Here is a 16,575-nt window from a genome sequence, read left to right on the forward strand (position 1 = left end):
AATAAATCGTCATTTCAAATTCTGTCAATACAATACCTCATTTCAGAAAAAAAGGTATTAAAAAATAAATCAGAAGTACAAAATATATGAAATTTATATTTCTGGACATGACAGTTTTTCCAAATTTGGACAAATAACTTAATTACTTATTTAGGTATAAGCATAAGTAACATAATAAAAATAAGTATAACACCTTTTTTCGGCACTGATCTCTTCAAGCTGCGACTTGGACTCGCGACTGACCGTTTTGGATGACTACTTTTTGATAAAAATTTAACCCTAATATCGGAGAGCACGTTCTGGAGTCGCGAGGGGCTTTGTTTTGAAGCCCGCGTGCGAATTACGCGTTATTAAAAAAAACATGAGCTCGTGGCGCCGAGAAAAACTTTAATTTTTATAATTTTAGCCTAATATTCCACCTAACTATCGGAAACCAGATCAGTTTGGTTGTAAATCTCGTTAATTGTCATACTTATTGATATTATGTTACTTATGGTATAAGGTAGGTCCTTCGCGATTAGATTTTAGTAAGTCTTGCATCACCAAAAAAGACTAATGTAATCTCATTGCTGAACCCTAAAAATTCAAATACTATATGCCCTGAAACGATTACATGTCTCCAGAAATACACCAAATATAATTATAAAAATTAAACCAGTAAAATAACTTATATGATGCACAGTGAGATTACCAGGAAACAATTAGTCAAATGCTTTAACGACAAATGAGACATGGAATTTTTTTCCCAAATGTTTCTTCAAGGAAATCGAAATAAAGCTTTATTATCTTTCTTTGCCGCCCATCTTAATACATTTCTGTACTGGGAAAAACTGCAGGGGTTGTAGCACCCCTTTGCTACGTACGCTACTGCTTATGGAACGATTTTATAGAAATATGGTAATAAAGGATGGACGCAAGTCAGTACGCATATGTTTATTGAAAAACCAATATTTTGAATAACTTTTCCAAGCTGATATATATAAAAGATCGTACAGCTAAATAGAGATCATACTCGGTAATCATAATAATACAGTGTTGATTTAGCTAGAGATTCTATAGATGGGTGGTGGTATAGCGTTTGTATATCTTTTTTCAAGAAAAAATACTTTGAACAATTAATATATAAAAAGATACATATATTTTACACGTTCTCACAAATATACAGATCTTTGACAATATACGAGTCAGAGATATCTTACACTGGGGAAATGTTTTTAAGAGAATAGTACTGGTAACGAAAATATAACGAAAGTCCTTTTCAAATCCTTCCTACCGTTCACAAAAATACATTTCTCACTTTACTTTTCTCAGTGTAGGGTTGGGTTAGTTACAAGTTTTAAATGTTAATAAAGAAAGTTAAAATTTATATCATTCACTCAAAGCTTGTGTATTGGCATTCTGTGGTTTAGTTTTTCTCTGTTTTGAAAATGGGAATAAACACGTTTATCGTTTTCCCACGATAGTCAGCTAGCTCATCAACCTAGCAGTTACCAAGGATTAAATCCATAATTGTCACTAGGTGAGAAGTTGAATGAGTGAGCTGACTATTTTTCCTACGCTGAGAGATTGCAACTAGGCCTTTAAAATCTTTAATTTTAAAATGAGATTCTAATTTTAAATGCAGCATATCGCGAATAACATTGCTTGTTATCTTGGTCAGGGAGTTTAAAATTGTTAATTGCATCAAGTTAATTGTAAGAGTAAAAGCCAGATCAGTTTAAAAACAATCCAAGTTGATTACTTTTTGTAGCTGATTTTCTATAATGTGTCATAGCACTGAGAAAACGTTACGTACTTTGATCACCACAGTTTTATAATTGTATACAAATAGATTCGGTAGCATTTGTCTCTCTCCTTAAAGCCTTCGGAACGTTCCTAAATGATGTTTGCAATTGGGGCAGCGATGTTCTATATCTTGACATTCTGGGACGCAGCAAGGAATAAGACAGCAACCAAACCAACAACTAAAAATATATTTAAAATAGACCCATTAGCCAACTAAATTACGAAAATGATAGGCCTTGGAAAATATATCCTATTATAAATTCCTAGTTAAACCAGATAACCCCTTCACAAAGGTTATATAACACTACTTCAGTTATGTTCAGTTCAATTTAGTTGGTATTTTCTAAACACCAAGGTCGTTTTTTGAAGATAGCAAGGGCGAAGGTATTATATTTTGAAATACATCAAAATGGAATATTAACATAATGTTAGTCTTTCCCTTTTACAATGGTTTGTTTTGAAACTATTTTGAAAAAGGGACTACAATTGCATAAGTGTTAAAATAATACATCTTTCAGACTTTTTGGTCCAAGCCCATTGAAATGATTTTCTCTGGTGTAAATGGTGATTCTCTACCAGAAAATATTAAACACAAAATACTGCACCTTTAATAACCGATTATGAGTTAAAACTTAACTATCTATCTCCCTTACCGTAGCTGTACAAGCTTACCAAACAAGTGGTCTTTAAAGATACTTATTAACCCTACTTTGAGACCCACCTGGAATGTTGGACATTTTTTAAAAATAACGACAAGGTTTTAAGCATGAAAAAGTGAGCAGTTAGATAAAATTATACTACCAGTAGACCAATAAACTGCTTAATTCAAAAGTATTTTGATTTACCATCTTGTCTTAGATACATCAATTAGCCTTTTCAAGTTTTCAGCTAACATGAGCCATCTAGCAACCAATTCTGCAAGCCTCATAACTAACAAGGAGACGGCCCGAGGTGATAATCACCGATTTTGTTCAAACTCCGGTCGGTATAATGTACACTTCCATGTACCTTAAAAAACCTGCAGGGGAAAAGTTGCGACGGGCTTTCGTTTTTCCATGGCAACCGAAAACTTTTGACAACATGATTTTTAAATTTAGAAAACGTTAAAAATATCTTAAAGTTGATTTCAAAAAATAAATGTCATCAAGTTTAAATGCGATTTGATCAAAATGAGTAAAAAACGACCAAATTTGGTAAAAATTAAAAAAATGATCAAATGGGCAATAATTTGAAAAGTATTTAAAATTTTATGTAAAACAGCAATATTTTTCAAAATTGAACCAAATTTATTATTTTTGATAAAAATAGATTAAACTTGATTAGTTTTAAATTGGGTAAAAATTGATAAATTTAATATTTTTTGATCAAATCTTGACATTTTGATCAATGTGATCAGAATGAGTTAAAATGAAAAAATACAAGAGAAAATGAATAAAAAGCCTGTAATAGTTCTTTTTATAAAATAACCTTGGTAATCTTGTTGAAATGTAGCCTCCCCGCTTCAGCTGTGGATCCGTTTTCTCTCCCACTAAAGAGCTTACGAACTCATTCTTAGGCATTGGCATAACTATTCCAGGGCAACATTTAAACAAGTTGGGCAAGCGTAAAGACATTTTATAAAATCAACTATTGGCTAGATATTCTAAACTTTTTGTAAATAAAATTATATTTAAAAACAAAATTTTTTTTTGGCAAAATTGCACTACAGCGGCCTCATGTAATTTCGTTTTTTTTTGGTGGAGAATGTAGCACTTGACGCGTAGATTGCGAAACTATTTTTTAGGGACGCAAATGATAATTAAATTAATTAACTTAATTTTAAACATTTAGTAATTTTAGGGAATTACCGTGTTTTTGTATTTTTTGTGGTGGAGAATGTAGCACTTGACGCGTAGATTACGAAACAAATTTTTTTGCGGCCGCAAATGATAATTTTTTAATCAACTTAACTTTTAAAAAAGGCGTCATTTTAGGAGTTTAGTTACGTTTTTCTAAAAATATTTTCGTCGTGTATCCGTCGACACCACTTTTTTGACACGCCCCAGCCTCATTCCGACGAAGATAATTACTTCCAAAACACGTAAAAGACGTTACTAAACTCCCAGTATTGGCGCCTGACGCACTTTGAGATTCCCCGTATTGGCGCCTGACGGCGCCGCGCACTCACTTCGCTCAAGCGCTGGGGGCGCGCAGCGCCTCCCCAACCCCATACAAAAAAAGCGATGGGAAATCTATAACGCGACCTAGAGGACAGTACCAAGCCTTACGCATCAAGTATATACTTTTAATCTCAACCAGAAAAAAAGTGGCCCAAAAATACAAAACACCGAGAAAATGAACAAAACTAATTGATTTTATAAAAAATAGAATATCACGTGGAATTCATTAGGACACCGAAACTGTGGTGTCGGCGAACACACGACGGAAATAAGTACAACGAAACACGTGAAAATGCCCAAAAATTAAAAATTTAAAATTAAATAATAATTTGCTGCCAAAATAAAAATACCTTCGGCACCTACGTGACAAGGTCTATCAGGCGCAACCAAAATTAATATAAAATTCAATGAAAATGAGAAATTTTTTAAATTAAAAAAATTAAGTTAAACAATTAAATAATCATTTGCGGAAAAAAACTCTCGTCATCTACGTGACAAGGTCTATCAGGCGCAACCAAAATTAATAAAAAATTCGATGAGGCCGCTGTAGTGCACTTCACCCTAATTTTTTTATTGTTTTGATTAAAATTGATCAAAAAGGTTAAGTGGTTAAAAATTATAAAAAATCTAAAATATTAGAGAAAAATGAAGAAAATGATATAATTGTCAAACAAACATCTAATTTTATTTAAAAACCATTTTATTTAAAAAATAAAATAGGTTTAAATTTAGTCGATTTTATCATTTTTGAAAAACAAAAAAGTTTAAAAGTTTGAGAAATTTTTAATTATTATAGCTCTTTTCATCCATTTCCTTTTCTATTGTCTATATAACATTTTGAATAAATTTGACCTATTTTGATCAAATTTATCGAAGTTCATTAAGATTTGATCAAATATATTTAATTCATAAATATTTTTACCCAATATTAAGGAATTATTCAAATTTAATAAATTTTTAATCAATTTTGATCCAATTGATAACTCCTCCTAGTTGGTGACTTCTCAAACATCTAACAGAAGGTTTAACAAAAAGAGGAAAAAGTTGAAAGTGGATTTCTCTACTAGGGCTATTTGCAAGGACCATATTGGTTTAAGTTTTAATAATTTTTCAATTGCATCAATAAAAGGGCTTAAACATTTTTAATTATCAACCCTATAATAAAAGTCTGCATATGCTGCAAACAATCTTTACGCTTGTGTAACTGGCAGAAAAAGTCCATCAAATGCTTATAAAAAATTAGAACGCTTTTAAATAAAATATAGTGTTGGATAAAAACATTGGTTTATTTGATTAGATAGACAAGGTTTAGAGCACCTATCTAACACACTAATTCCTTGCAAATTGTCTCTCTTACTCAGTGCATAAATATCTGCACAGTTTTTACTTACCCAAAGAAAACGAGAGCTCCAGCCAGCAACCACGTGAGTAATCCCGGTGAGGATGTTGTTTCTGTCAGAACGTGGGCACTGCAATGTGGACAAGTTACTTGCAACGGATACGGGCCAAACTGAGCAATACTAACAACCGAGACAACTGGAAAACAAAAAGCAATAGATTTACATTACCCTTTCAGGTATCTCGCATATTAAAATGGCCAAAAAGTATTTGTAAATGGAATATTACTCAGCCAAAAATTTTTAAAGAAACAAATAGGAATAACAAGTAGAGTAAAAGGAACTTTGTAAAATTATTTACCCATCAACTAGAAAATTAACTTATTTTTATATCCCCAGCCACCACATTAGCTTTGTGCAAAGACTGCTGCATTATAGCAGAAACGTTACAATTAACCCTCATTTTGAATGAATTTGAACCTTTATTAGAAGGCAATTATATGATATAATAAACTAGTATTATTATAATAATATAATTAATTAATTTTGGTTACCAGACCAGACAAGCTTTTAAATTTATTATATTTCTTTGGGTTTATAATAAAGAATCTAATTATACTTTGAGTTAGCACTTTGTCAACTTTGATTTGGGAAAATCGATTCCAAACATCAGAGCGTGCATTTGCTTACTTCACTCAACACGCTTGAATCTTCTTGATCACATATTCAACAATATTGTTTCCCATGTACTGGCAGAGGATGTTTTATATACCAAGCCATCTTTGGCGCAATTGCATGTTCCTGAATTTTCGAAATGAAACTTAAATAATCCTGCCGCCAACCCTACCAGCTAAAAACATGGGTGACACACACCAGCCAGTGATGGGCCCCAACACAAAATGTGAATATGGGCTCCCTTTATATGTACATCCCGGACAGCTCAATCGTCATGGCCGGGATATGGCTGAGCTGTGGGCCCTTATAAATAACGAGGCCCCAATGCACACCATTTACACCACTGAAACCAACTACATTAAAGATGCTTATGCCTGGGAGTGAGTCAACATGATGCGGTAAGTTTTAAAGGGCAAAAAGGAGGAAATCCCAAGCCACGGCAATACCCCATCTCTAGGGAAAAATTTACAATGGACTCACTCCTTTTGATATCTAAACATTTCTATTTCTGGGAGCCACTGGCTTAATAGAACTTGTGGATAGAAAATAAAGTAAAATCCATTTGCCAACCATATAATTTTCATTCCTGTTCATTTTCCATCCATTCCATTTGACAAAATTAAACATTCCCACGATTACCATGGTAAATGTTAAAAATCATTTCCATGCAGCTCTGAGTTTGGAGATAACACTATAGTATGACCAACAGAAGAAGAGTAATGAAGAGTTGGTATTACCACCATTGTTTAGTCAGTTCATTTTAAATAAGGATTCTTTCTGCTGATAAATAATAGAAACTAATACACCTCGATCCCAGAATAAACATATGGTAGTGTAAATGATCCTGGAAAAACATGACACTGCAATTCTGGACCTTTGAAATGGGCAAAAGATTTGAGAAAAATTTAAATGAAAAAATATTGATTTCCCCATATCAATTATGTTACTTATGATAACACAGAGTGGTAAAAGAAATTAGACATAAGGGTCAAATGAAAAGTAAATTTTAAGGGTGCTTTAGATGGATCATTGAAATCGGTATAGGATGGCCTAGCTTTACGATTCAGTTAATCTTAAGATATTTTCACTAAAGTGCGCAATAGCCTAGCTATAGACTTTAGTTAAGTCTTAAGAATTTTGCTACTAAGAGTGACAGAGCTAGCAAACATCTAAACAGATGCATTTTGTTTATCAAACCATGCGTTGTTTAGAGGAATGCTAGTTTCTGTGGCACTCTTAGCTGTAAAACCCCGGTACTAAAGCAAACTGTACATGCACACAGAAATGAAAAATGGTTGTACCTTGTCCAGAAGCTGGTGGTCCGACTACTAATGTTGGTGTGGAGTTTGGTGGCATATTATAACCTCCTACAAAGAACATTTAAGATATTTTTACAGTTTAAGTTTGTTGAAAAGAAAATCAATGCTTAAATAGATAAACATCAGAAACACTTTACAATAACATGCAATCTAAACTAAAAATTGTGGCAGTGAATATCGAACATATTTATTTTTAGAGGCGTTTCAATTTTAGTTTTTTGGTTTCTGAAGCAGGGTGGTGGCAATGTCATTAGTGGCTTTAAGAGTGGTACAGGCTAATAAGCCCAAGTGACTAAGAACAATATGAAACTCTACGAACTGCCATGGGTTGATAAAAAGAATGCTCTTTAGGGTCGATAACGTTCTATAGACCTAATTTCCTCATATGAGGAGCATGAAGATATAGTAATATGGAATGGGGAAGTTTCTGGAAGGACTTCTTTATTTTCTACAAGAGACAAAAGTTTGAATATTAAAAATAAATTAAATTTATTTTAATAAAGGTAATGAAAGTGTACACAGGGTGACAGTAATATGCTCAGAGGACAAAATTTTCAAAGAGATTCTTTACCGCATTCATCAAACACTATAAAGTTTGATTTAGTGTTTCTGTTGCATTTAAGCAACTATTTAAAATATTGTGTAGCAGTTAAAATGATTATGCTGGCCTGTGATTTCAGGGGAGCGTGTGGAATACTTCCAAAATGAGCACCCATTTTTGCCATCAGATAGCCATTACTTTACAGGTTATTTATCTGTGGTACTACCCCAAATAAAACCAAAACCCAGACTATTTATGATTATCGGCACTATAACGTCCCCTTCTGAACACTCAGAACATTGTACATTAGGATGATAATATTAATAATAATAATAATAATCAGCTAAGCTAATACCCAAGGCACCACCTTAGACCTAAGTCATCAAACGACTTTTAAAGCCATTAATCCAGGTGGCCGGGTTACAATGCATAGGAGGGTGGTGGAAAGCCCTTCACCAGCAAGTACCAAGAACGTATTTATTTTACTTAGAACAAAGCATTTTCCTGCCAGATCTGTTGGCATGATCTTTTACTATCACTCCTATCAAATTTAAACCCATTTTCCCAATTACATTGCGTTATCTGCATGGTATCAGTTGTAAGTATAATTTTGTTTATATTTTGAGTATAATTAGTCACAGTTAGATTTAGCCATTAATTTATTTCATGTGGCTTCTATTAAAGCTGAATTTAGCAATTTTATTTAACTAATCATAAATAGAAAGATGGTAGATTTTCAAATATGGTGTTAAGAAAATATATTTTAAAACAAGTCCCCAACAGTGTTTCAAACTGAATTTTATTTTTCTGTCTAGGAAGGAGGTTATAACAACTTAAGCCTTTTAGGGCCTTTTTCTTACATATCTACAGTGATTTCAGATTTATTAAAGAAATTATAAATTATAGAGGGACATAATCATAACAATTTCAGCCAGAATGTACACTGATTACGGCAAGTGCCTAGGTACTACTTCTTGTTTCAGTAAGCAGGTTAACTTGTAAGTTAGTAATATTTACTAGTATCATTATATCTATTTTTGTATGAAATAGCTCAAACCAGTCAGTCATGCAATAATAGTGCATGAGATATATAACAGTGAGACAACTAGAAAAACCAACAAAAACTGACCCGCCATAGGAAAGACAGGCACACCTCCTGGGGGAGGAGGATGTGTTGGCCGACCTGAGGTAAGAAAAATTGTGTGGTCCACTGCTGATAATATGAATTTCAAACTTATTACAAAAGATTGCATTATAACACAATTACACCAAAATTTTACTAAATAATTATAACAATTGGACCTAACGTTAAGTTTCAGAAATACATGACAAAATGTTTGGAAATACCATTTTAATAAAACTAAAATCGTAGTATCTCAGAAAGAATCTATAACGCCATGAAATGATGTTAAATTTGTTTACACAGGTTTGAGATGTGTGGAAGAAACAAACTATGAGGTTCTGCCAAAGTACAGAGATTTTAATTTATATAAATTTTTGGTTCACAAATAAATATGGTTTTTTGAAAGACACCCCCAAAACTAATTTCAAAGCAAAAAAAAATAATACCAAATCAACTCTGAGGGGTAGTATCTAACTAAGTTTTTCTTTGTAGGGTTCCGCGGAACACATTTTGGAAACCGCTGCTTTAGACAGGCAGCAACTTGTGCAAAAAATAATGTGTCACTTAATACAATTTTTTGGTATCTCAGTACTTTCAAAACCATTCAAAGAGAACGGTTAAAAACTAGAAGACAACAGGATCCGAAGCTTTACTTGTGCAAGTAAAAATGATGTTAAATTTTTAACGTAGGCAGAACTAACCAAGAATGTACTTATTTATACTTATGGAGAATGATCATGTTGAGACAAAATAAGGGAATCATGGAAATATACAAAAAGATACTGCTTAATTCTAAGATACATGGCATCTAGAAATGGTTTTTGATAAATTTAAATATTGTTATTGACTTTTAATGAAGTCCCTGGGGTTAATAAACTTTGAATTGACCAACTACTCGCAAGCCAGCTTTGAAAAATATGCGACTACCTCAATTTTTAAAACCAACACCCAAGTTTTACCAATTAACCCTTGTTCCACTATTTCAATGTGACAATCTTATCAACGATAACTTGTTTAACATATTTTAAGTTTTCAACGATAAAAGTGGCTATATTAACTAATAAACAACTTTATAATTTATAATATACTATTATGTACCTGTTGGATGATGACCTGTAGGCATGCCATAATTTGGGTTAGTAGGCGGAACAGCACTGTATGGAGGTGGTGGTTCTGGGTACGGACTTGAAGACTTTTGTTCCTGTGCCATCCTTATTTCAAATTGATCTGAAAAAAAAAAATAAACCATTGGTACCGAATTAAGGGTAAATAAACCAATATTTGATAACTATAATTGATTTGTTTAATTATTGCAAACAGTTTAACAAAGAGGTTTTATAGGACCCAATACTTTTGGAAGTGGTTAATTATTTTCGGGTAACTCACTGCTACTGGTTTGAACCAAAGTACCAGTATTTGTCCTCATACCAAAAAATAGCATAATGGGATAATAACAGAAGTATGTAATATATATCGCAAGAGTTATCCATCTGCCTAACTATTAATGTTATTTGATTGATATGAGTGCCTTCATTACTGAAATGAATTAAGGCACAGTGAAATACCAAAAATGATGATTTATACAGCTATTACATCAGTTTATAAATAAGTGAATATACTTTTTAAGTGTAATTTTAAATTTTACAGCTTTACTGGCAGTAAATGTTTAACCATTATGCGGTGTATGTTATTGTGGTTTGGCGGACAATTAACACATTAAAAGTGCTTAAAGCCTAAAGGTACAAGTTTCATTTTATGGCCTAGATAGATACTTCCCTCATAAGATATATTATATACTTCTGTTAATACTGAAATATTAATATTAATTCAACATATCCAAGAGTCTTAAGCGACTTCTATGCCATTATACTAGGAAGCCAAGTTTCGATAGACACATATACCTTTACTGCCACAAGATTCAGGAGACCAATAAACCTACTAATAGTTAACTAGGGATGCACTGATATCTGTACAGCCAATATATCGGCTATTCGTGGTCAATAATATTGGACTATATATCGGCTGATATTAACAAATTTATCTATCATAACAGTAGTGTATATCATAAAATCATTGTAAACGACGGTTCAGTGTACTGTCATACCATTTTATTCTAATTTTTCATTATAAAAAGTTTGCAGCAAAGCATACCCGAATACATTTCATTTAATCATTTTACTTGATACATAATTTCTATCACAAATCGAATATCATTGTTTTTTATTCGTTAAAACCTGTAACCCCCTGTCTAAAAAAAGGTATGATCTAGCTTCTGAAGTCTGATGAATGTGGAGCAGCCAATCAAAAAAAATATTACCATTAATGTTTTTTATGAAAATGTTTTCTAATACCGGTATCGGCCAATATCGGATTAGTTTAAGCCGATATTGGACGATACCAGTATTAGATAAATGGGACGATATATTAGAGCATCCCTATAGTTAACCCAAATACGATTGAATTGGCAGACATGGTACAATGATTTTTTGGTTAGTGATGAGCTAATTTACAAAACTCTAAGAAGGCAATGTCATTTACCAATTAAGACCCGCAAGGACCTTACAGGTTGTGGGCCCTGGTCCAGCTGTACCGTCTTAGAGCACAGTTCGTAAGCTATACTGTCCAAGATAATTTTCAAACACAACTTAATAGTAGTTTCAGATTTCCGGCAATTCCACCATCTAATTCTTGCTAGGGGATGAAAATTGTATCTATTTCACCACTCTTCACATAAATGTCCATTTTTAAGTGACATAGTGACCATAACCAGGGTTGCAAAAAAAAATTTAATTTTTATAAAAACCGGTTAACTAAAAATTAATATGAGTATTATTACAAGTCTCATGTGACCAGAACAAAGTTTTAGTTTCGTTTTTAAAAGCCTCACCAGAACAAAGTTTCAGTTTTACTTTTTATTATTTTGTACAAATGCATGGTGACCAGGAAAATGCCTCAAATTTTATAGATAAAATAGGAAATTTTCAAGCGAATTGAAGGAAAATATAGGAAAAACCATAAGCAAAAATGAGGATTCATATTGAACCAGTAGCTAAAATAAAGATAAACATAGGATGAAGAAGGGTATACGATGACAATGTTTTCGGGTTATATACTACATGAGAAAACCTAAGGAACTTATAAGAAGGTATTGAAAGTATAGGAAATGTGGTCACCTTGTAAATGTTTTAGAAATGTAATCATTTCGGTAAGAAACATTTTGGAATAATTTTTAGTTAATTAAAAAAACCATAGGTTTTTAATAAAAGTCACTTGGTTTAAAACAGCCAACCCTGACCATAACCATAAGTAGCGGCTCTGGCGGCGGCGAATTTGAAAATTTTTTATGCATAAATTGACTTTAGGAGGCACGTTCGGGGTCCTCTGAAGTTGATTTGTGACCCCTAAGTGAAAACAAACGTAGGCTGTCTCGCCTACCCCTAACACCACCCCTTGACACTGGGGGTATTTTTCACGTTGGCTTAAAATTTTGTCACCCCTCTATTAATTAATAATCATAAAAAATTTTCATTTTAAAACAAATATTAAACCAAAAGACACAAGTTATCCTTAAATGTTGATTTTTAAGACACTCGACCTGAGCAGAAGTAGCTCCAAATCTGGTTTATGGTTGAACCTGGGTTCAAGTCTAAAAAAACCCAAGACATCAAAGGTTGCATCTATCAGAACCTTCTCCTAACCGTTCTGTGCCCTTGATAATTTCCTCATTCTTCCTAAGTTATATTTCTGTTCTCTTATCTTAAAACCATCTAAAATTTGATATTCTACCTCTCCAACAAAACTCAACATTCTTTTACAATCTATCAGCTTCCCTTACCTGTCCACATAGATCCAGCTCACCCGTCACTAAATTAAAAATGCATGTTAACTGCATTGTTTCTTCTATAATAACGTAACTCAATTTAATTGATTCTTTCCCCATACTAACGTAAATTAGCAAAAGACTCCATCTTGTCCTTCCAACCACAAGACCGTTTTTACTAAAACTCCTTACTCCAGGAAAAAAGTTCTATCTACAATCACATATTTTGCAGCTTTTGCTGCCATTTCTCTGTATCCTGGGTTAACGAACGTTCCTCTTAGTTACGACTTCCCTCATCTTATTATTTCAACTTTTATTCCCAAATCATGCACAATTTACCACGATTATTTATTTTTTATTATCTTTTATGATTGACTTTGTAGAGTTATGCGTTTCTAAAATTTATATAATTATCTCACCCCTATGTATACTGCATTTTGTGTCACTTTTCTTATCCTACATTATGTAAGTGGCATAGACAAAGAGCCAGTTTACCTGGAAACCCCTGGGGTGTAGCTTTGACTGTACTAAATTTACACACTTCCTTGATCCCTCTCTGAAAGTTTATATAGTCGCACTCCCATTGACGATTTTCTGGCTAGGCTATTGGAAGATGCAATTGTTATTTTTTTTCTGATATTTGTTCCTTTGGTTCTATATTTCTGCCCAAAAAAGCCTACATAGAAGAAGCTTAGTCGGCAGCTTATTTCAAGAAATAAATTCAGTAACAGAACACCAATCTGGTTCATTCATTTTCTGGTGCCTTAAATAAGGTTTATCGGTCTACCGTCTTAGGCTTTTCCCCACACAAAGTAACAACATTACTGGCATATAGAAAACACAGCAGGTTACTCCATGTAGGGCCGAAATTAGCCTTTAAATTGATATAATCAATATAAAATATATTACCTATATATTTATACCAATTTTTTTAAAACAGAGTAGAAATTTCAACGACTTTTTAAAACGTTAAGTTAATTGAAATCATAATAAACCGAACTTCTCTTAACAGGCAAGCCTTTGCAAATATTGCAAAGTCTGCAAGATAAATTGCAGTGTTGCCGCAAATGCTTTGCTTTCCATTCCCAAATATTTTAGAAGAGTCACCTTCAAACCACCTATGGACTGCAATGCAAAGGATGATATTAAATTTAAAATTAAATTAAATTAAATTTAAAATTAAATTTTATTCTCTCGTTTGGATTCACGACCAATATCTATGTTGTTTAATTTCGGGATGCACTAGTGGCATACTTCGACACAAAATGTACCAAACAGCACAGTTTTTCGTCTTCCCACTTAAAGGGGCTCCAATCAAAGATAATTTAAACTCGCACGAGTTTAAATTATCTTTGCTCCAATATTCGGTGGCAAAATGTGTGTACATTCAGTAAAATGCGAAATTTACGGTTGACTCTGCCCGCCTCTGCCAAGGCCGAGTGAGGGATTGGGGGGAATGAAAAGCATGCTCAATTTTCTTTATTTTTGCCACCATAGTGTTTGCCACCGAACTTTGGAGCCCCTTTAACTCATTTTCAAAACTTCATTATCAATAACGCTAAAAAACATAATGAACCCCGAGCGTGATAGTAGAGGGTGCAACATGAACCGTGCGTCACTCAAATAAAAGAGGCTCAAAGCTATTTGACGACATTTTTTTTGTCATGAAACAATTTATGGTAAATTTCTATTTTATGTGATGTTTCATAGGGTGCCTTTCAAGAATTTTTCTCCGAGCGATAACTGCCATAGGCTTATGTATTCTGACTTCCTCCTATTAAATTTCATAGGTTCTGAATACATTTTATGTCTTTGGTATTGCGGGGTCTGACAGGCGCTTTTCTCGCTTCACCTGTGAACCTGACGATATCTCTCGATTACTATCTAAGCTATATGTCAATAAATTTCCAGATCCGGGTTATCTTCATCCATCATTAACCTTCTCACTATAGTTAATTATCACTTGATCTTTGGCTAATTGTGAACTTCCTACTTCTCGGATATTAAATAATTGGCTCTAGTTCTTACTCAAGTGTTGATCGTCCTATTAGCCTAGAGGCTTATGCAAGTACCTAAACTTAGCGCTTCTTAACTTCTTCAATCAGTCTGCCTGACTATAATCTTCATGAATTTACTAATACTTGGTGCAGGTGGCTTAATGATGGATGTTACATTTTTGAGGTTTTTCTATAGTCTTAGCCTTAATCTCTCATTCTTGCGTACTGGAGGCCCTTCACTTCACGCGCATTGTTGGAGATACTTTACAATATGGCTTCAAAATTACTTGAGTGGTTGTCAGCAGCGTATTGTTTTTCGGGGCCAGGCGTCTGAATGGAGTTTATGGAAAAGGGGGTTCTTCAGAACTTTGTCTTGGGACCTTTTTTTTTCAACATTTTTATGAATGCTGTTCCAGATTCAGTCCGTCGTAGTCTAGTATTGCTTTTCGCCTATTACTCAAAACATAGGCGGTTAAGACCAAAAGACATAAAATCAACTATCAGAACCTGTTCGAACTGTCCGGACCTCCAAGATGACCTAGATGCGGCTACTCATTAGCCGTTAACCATGGACTGTCAATAAACGTTGACCAAACACCAGTTTTACTTAGAGTTACTGTATCGATGGTGCTCCTATTAAATCCAACTCTTTCAGAACGGGAACTTGGTGGACCCTTCTCTTATATTTTCTGATAATAAGGTCACGTAACGTGAAAATTGATTAATTTTTTAGGAAATAAAAATAATTAATTTTTGGGTGAAAAATTACGTATCGGATATATTTTGATTAATCTTTAGGGAAAGTTTATATATCATGCACTGCCTTTATTCGAAATTTCACATAAAATCACCCCGAAATAATGCTCTGAAGAACATAATTGACAGTTTCTGCACCGACATTGGAGAAATTCGTAGACTTGTTAGACCACAAATTGAAACCATTAACGTAAAATACAGTTGTAAATATACAAAAAGAGCTAATGGAAACAACAATGGAACCTCGACAAGTTGCGTCAATGAAAGATTTGGAAAATGCGAAACTACAGCAAAAAGTACAGGATCCGAAATACCTTCTTGATATTTCTGCCTCGCACAGACGAATACCAAGCATTTAGTTTAAATATATAAATGTAGATGGAACTATATTTTAATGACATTTTAAGACCTTCGTAGGCCCTGGGCACAGTGCCCATTGGATAAAATGGCCCTGTCACCAAGGATTTCTAAAATATAAAATCCTTGCTGTCACTACGCTGTCCTTGGGCAGTTATCGATAACGTGCCATGTTTAGTATAAGCAAAAATAAATAGGGGGAGAAAGTCTGGCACTTGGGTCCAACCGCACGACGTCTTATTTGAGGGGTAAAATTTTTGGGCTTCGGAAATGACTTCCCCCTCGCCTCTTTACAGGGACACAAAGGTATCGGTTGTACTCCGCCACGATGAAAAATAATTCTCTATAAAATACGTGAATATTAAACTTTTGCTTTCGATAATTTGATTAATTTAGTTCCTAAATAAAGTAAATATATCATAGAAACTAAAATGCGACATTTTAAAAATAATAACGTGACTTTTGAAAAGAAATAAACCGTAACTAGAATAACACTCGCTTAAATCGTGGAGAGCGTGGCGCCATCTAAGAGCAGAGATCGGGACTAATTGGTAAATCTACGATGTTAAGGCCTAACAATTGACAAGTTTAACTGAAATAATAGCTATAGCTACGAGCTTTTTTTGTTTATTTTACAATTGATATAGTAATTATTAATGAAAATCAACCGTTTTCGAAGGAAATAATGGTCAGCATTGGTCAGAGA

At 33.5% G+C, this 16,575-nt stretch overlaps 1 protein-coding gene across 6 annotated transcripts; it reads right to left on the reverse strand.

Annotated features, from left to right (window-relative positions):
* Positions 1-924: 924 nt before the first annotated feature.
* On the reverse strand, positions 925-13,866 carry LOC149934411 (LITAF domain-containing protein). 6 transcript variants are annotated; one of them, XM_090153932.1, is made up of 7 exons: positions 13,669-13,866; positions 13,179-13,315; positions 10,038-10,166; positions 8,946-9,029; positions 7,258-7,323; positions 5,336-5,480; positions 925-1,964 (listed from the first exon to the last, which is right to left on the reverse strand). In XM_090153932.1, exons 3-7 carry the CDS (start codon positions 10,147-10,149, stop codon positions 1,856-1,858), a joined length of 516 nt encoding a protein of 171 aa, XP_090010058.1. In that variant the 5' UTR covers positions 10,150-10,166; positions 13,179-13,315; positions 13,669-13,866; the 3' UTR covers positions 925-1,855. The 6 variants fall into 6 exon arrangements, with proteins under 6 accessions (XP_090010058.1, XP_090010059.1, XP_090010057.1 ...); XM_090153933.1 differs by lacking the exon at positions 13,179-13,315 and having other exon boundaries at positions 8,946-9,026; positions 13,669-13,864; XM_090153931.1 differs by lacking the exon at positions 13,179-13,315 and having other exon boundaries at positions 13,669-13,864.
* Positions 13,867-16,575: the final 2,709 nt, after the last annotated feature.

This window comes from Leiobunum rupestre, chromosome 7, assembly GCF_980474605.1.
Source record: "Leiobunum rupestre chromosome 7, qqLeiRupe1.1.hap1, whole genome shotgun sequence".
Classification (NCBI taxonomy): Eukaryota; Metazoa; Arthropoda; class Arachnida; order Opiliones; family Sclerosomatidae; genus Leiobunum; species Leiobunum rupestre.